This window comes from Abrus precatorius, unplaced genomic scaffold (assembly GCF_003935025.1).
Source record: "Abrus precatorius isolate BTA unplaced genomic scaffold, Abrus_2018 Scaffold7, whole genome shotgun sequence".
Lineage (NCBI taxonomy): Eukaryota > Viridiplantae > Streptophyta > Magnoliopsida > Fabales > Fabaceae > Abrus > Abrus precatorius.
Window position 1 is genome coordinate 27,331,059 of NW_020874417.1, and position 4,009 is coordinate 27,335,067.

Consider the following 4,009-nt stretch of genomic DNA (forward strand, 5'->3'; position numbering starts at 1 on the left):
CAAGTAACATATTATAATAAAAAAGATTCAATTAATTAGAGTTAATTAAGTAATGCTAATTGCTAGGCGTCTTAAAATTGATGAAGTTGTCAATAAAACATTAAACGAACTTTCATCATCGAATCCAACCTCTTATAAGCTATTAAAAACCAAACTTGGGAAACCCCTGCATATTTCAACTGAAGTCACACATGCCAGTAATCGGTGCTGAGATTCTGGGATAGAGATTCTCCTCAGCAGATGCTATTTATACAAGATGGGTTTCAGCAGATGCTATCATGGTTCTCATTTTGTCATATCAATAAAATATGAGAAGACTATAACTCATTATTCTTTTGTAGTAAGTAGAGGAGAAGAAACTAAATCCACATCCAACACCTATATTTCTCCATAACAAAAAGCAACTCATTAGTAACGCATACATATAGATGGTAAAGTGAAACCATATTTTTGTTTTCTTTTCCAGCTTCACAAAGTAGTCTGCATGGGTTGCATATCAGTGAATGGAAATAAAGTGGTGTGTCATCCACTGTAGTCAGTTGGTGGATCTACAAACCACTGTCTTTCAAATACAATATAGATCATGCTACCAAGTGCTTCTATGTTTTACTTTTCATTGAGGATCAGTTCACAGAATCACTGTAACTGGAATAACTCTATCGCCAATACTGCCATTGAAGCTTTATGCTTATAGTCCAAGGAGTCGTTAGTACATTTTCTTGTTAAAGTTTTAGTATCATTTGCTCAGGTCTCTCACCTACCTGATGTTCAGCCTGTTGACATTCAGGGCTCTTGGAGATAGGTCTGGGTAAGACCTACTAACAGCACAGTAGACTAGAATGAAGATGTAGCTTTCTCACTTATTTGCAATTTGCTATTGATGTCTTCCAAAGATTAAGCTTCTGCCATCCTGAGAGTTGTTACTTGTTAGGACAGCAAGATCTGCATGGATTTCAAAATAGAAATGCTTCACATGAACCACAATTACCATAGTTATTCAATACAACAATATTTGACTATTTTCTCCTATTTACAATTTTTTCATATGTGATGCAGAAAACAGCAAGCAAGCAATAGAAGACAAACTAATGTACCTTCACATACCATAAACAAGCAAGGGATAATAAACGTTTTGCAAAATCTTAAGTTCTGACCATCATAAATGCATTCCTGCTTCGGTGCTGACATATTGATCACTCTTACATTGCACTTCTTATGAGAGAATCTGAAAACTCGTAGGAACTTTTATCCTCATGAATTTAAAATGCTAAAGTTTGATTAACATTATCTTAGAATACTGTATTCCAAGGGAAACCAACATGCAACATCCTACGAAACATGAGAGTTGAGAAATTATTGCGTCTATAATTAAGTGTATTTAGAGGCATGCATTTCTCAATTATATATACATAAACAAAAAAAGCAATGCTATAAAAATCTCCCTAAAATATATGCACGAAATTATAAAAAAAATTCCGTGCTCAAATAAAGTATTTGTAATTTTAAAATAACTGTTGCTAAATTTCATTGCTTACAATTACAAAGACTGAGAGGAATAAAATGAGGGGGCAAGGAGAGAAGCTACCAATGTTGTATCTTAGCAACCAATTGCAGAAACCCCAAAAAGTGACACCGAATGATCATCCATCCTGTCTGGGCTTGAGGCAATATCAGGAATAAAGTTACATAAGTATGAAGACATCAGGTATCTTCAAGTCATAATACAGGACTAGGAGGATTATAGTTAATGCACAACCTCTAAAATTTATTTTCTTTAAAACTTTAAGTGGCAAAAGAATGGATTTGAATTTGATTGCCATAAAGGATTTTCATAATGGAGAACAAAAATAGGAAATATGATAAAACATTAGAGGGAAAAGAAAAACGCCCTACATCAAAGAGAATAGAGTGTGTATTCAAGTTTCTATATCTAGTGAACTATAAGCAATTATTCCTTAAAGATAAATATGTTACATTTAAAAAAAAATTCCTTGATCCCTTGGAGCTACATAGTGGGGTTTAGCTCTATCTGTAAATCCATGTTTACAATATTGAATAGCATATACAAACACTGTCAGGAAAAAAAAAAAGACAAAAAGATGACAGACACAGGTGTTGGAAGATTTTCAAGTCCAACAGAGAAAACACATAGTAAGTGCGCCAGGAGCTCAAGAAATCACAAAGACCCTTAGCTCGCCTCTATCTCCTCTTGTGATGCGGGTATCATTGTCAAGATAAGTAATTTCAAATTCTCCACTTCCTGTATTAGATGGAGGCCTTAATGCATCTGGAATTCGAGGCACCTCTAACGGTGGCAACTGTGACAAATTCCCAGCTGTCTTCACAGTGGTTTTTTCAAATACTATCTTGATCTTTGAAGATCCTGGGACATTACAAACATACAAGATAAAAACGAAAGCAGTTTCAAGACCATACCATAGTACATAACTACAAATCTCACATCAGGCAATAAGTAGCAATCACACAAAATCTACCATGCATATACACATAATAAACAAAAGCACGAAACACATAACCAACCTATGAGTTCAAATTTGTGAGCTAATGTGGCTGTTAATTCGAGAGGTGGTAGGGGCCATGGAGCACCCAATCGAAGATCCACTATATTATCAAAATCTTTGCTTAAGATGTCAATTCGTTGAAAAACCTATCAGCAGAAAAGATTTAAAAAGCAATAAATACTACACATTTGGGAACTTGTTATTGAATAAAGAGGAGTATCAGAGTATTATCCATGTGGCCAGTAACAGACCTGTCCAAGAGTTATAGGAAGGAATGTTCCCAAAGGAGGTCCAGGACGGCTCCCACCTAGAGTACGAGATGAGAATGCACTGCTATATATCAGCTTCCATCTTCCTTGCAACCTATCAATATCAACTGAGAGATCTACAAGCCCTCCAGCAGCTTCAAGTTCCTTAGCAGCATCATCAGCCTTTCGTAGATCATCTTCATTTGCAGCAAGACCTCTATTTAGCCCAGAAACAGCATTCTGCACACATTAATCACTCAATCATAAGAAACAAGACAATTCAATCAACAACAAAAGCATAATGAAATTCATAATTATAAGTTCACAATTATCCCAATCAAAAAACATTGTCCTAAAACTGTTAGCATTTAGACACAGAAGTCAAACAGATTTAATTCAACCTCTTTTAAGCTTTAACTAATCAAACGCTCAGCAATAAGCATGATAATGATGAAGTTTCATGATTGTAAAGAAGCTAACAAACAAGATATTGAAGAAGGCGAGTACCCACCAGCAGATTGAGCTTCAAAGAATCAGAGGCATAGCCAGAAGAAGCTGAAGGAGAGTCAGCGACATAGGCCTCACCCTCAGCAGATTTGACGACAAGGGTGGGCTTCTGAGAAGCCTTTGGAGTGAGAAGTTGGAGGTTGCTGCGGGGAATGAAACCCTTCGGCCTAGCAAAGGAATGAGAAGAAATTGATAGAGAAGGAAGAAGGTTGAGAGAAGCCATGAAAGTTGTACGGGGAAGAGAAGAGATTATTGGAGTGTGTGATTGAGATTTCAGTGACAAATAGGGAGAGAAGAGCACCGAACGAGACAGAAACGACAAGTATCAAATAAACACGTTCAACCAGTTCATTCACTTTCTATGCTCACCTCTTTGTGCCACGTAATCGTCCTTAAACAGCTTCCACGTTATTATCATCAATAATTCTATCACAATCTTTAACATTGTTTGTTATGAGCAGTGGTAGTTTTTAATCAATTTTAATAATAATAAGATATAAGAAGTGTATATTAAAAAGTGTATTGCTAACTTTATTCCATAGTCATTTTATAATAAAGAAATTAAAATGAATAAACATTTAAGTAAGTCATTTAATAATGTACATATGAATTAATATGCTCAAAATTATTAATATTTTCTCAAAATTATTAATATATTTTAAAAATATTAATAATTCAGATCTTGTATTTTTATTTAATAATATTAATTTTATTTATGATTTAATTATTTAT

At 34.6% G+C, this 4,009-nt stretch overlaps 1 protein-coding gene across 1 annotated transcript; it reads right to left on the reverse strand.

Annotated features, from left to right (window-relative positions):
- On the reverse strand, window positions 1-3,628 carry LOC113872455 (plastid-lipid-associated protein 6, chloroplastic). Its single transcript, XM_027510017.1, has 4 exons — window positions 3,282-3,628; window positions 2,774-3,010; window positions 2,542-2,668; window positions 1-2,383 (listed from the first exon to the last, which is right to left on the reverse strand). The coding sequence occupies exons 1-4, from the start codon at window positions 3,498-3,500 to the stop codon at window positions 2,169-2,171; spliced, it is 798 nt and encodes a 265-aa protein (XP_027365818.1). The 5' UTR covers window positions 3,501-3,628; the 3' UTR covers window positions 1-2,168.
- Window positions 3,629-4,009: the final 381 nt, after the last annotated feature.

Excerpts from the sequence above, each read along its gene's own strand:
- LOC113872455 (XM_027510017.1), bottom strand. The coding sequence starts at position 3,500 with ATGGCTTCTCTCAACCTTCTTCCTTCTCTATCAATTTCTTCTCATTCC. Across the intron at positions 3,011-3,281 it reads CTTTGAAGCTCAATCTGCTG|AATGCTGTTTCTGGGCTAAA; the intron begins GTGGGTACTCGC and ends TAATGTGTGCAG. Across the intron at positions 2,669-2,773 it reads TTCCTATAACTCTTGGACAG|GTTTTTCAACGAATTGACAT; the intron begins GTCTGTTACTGG and ends TTCTGCTGATAG.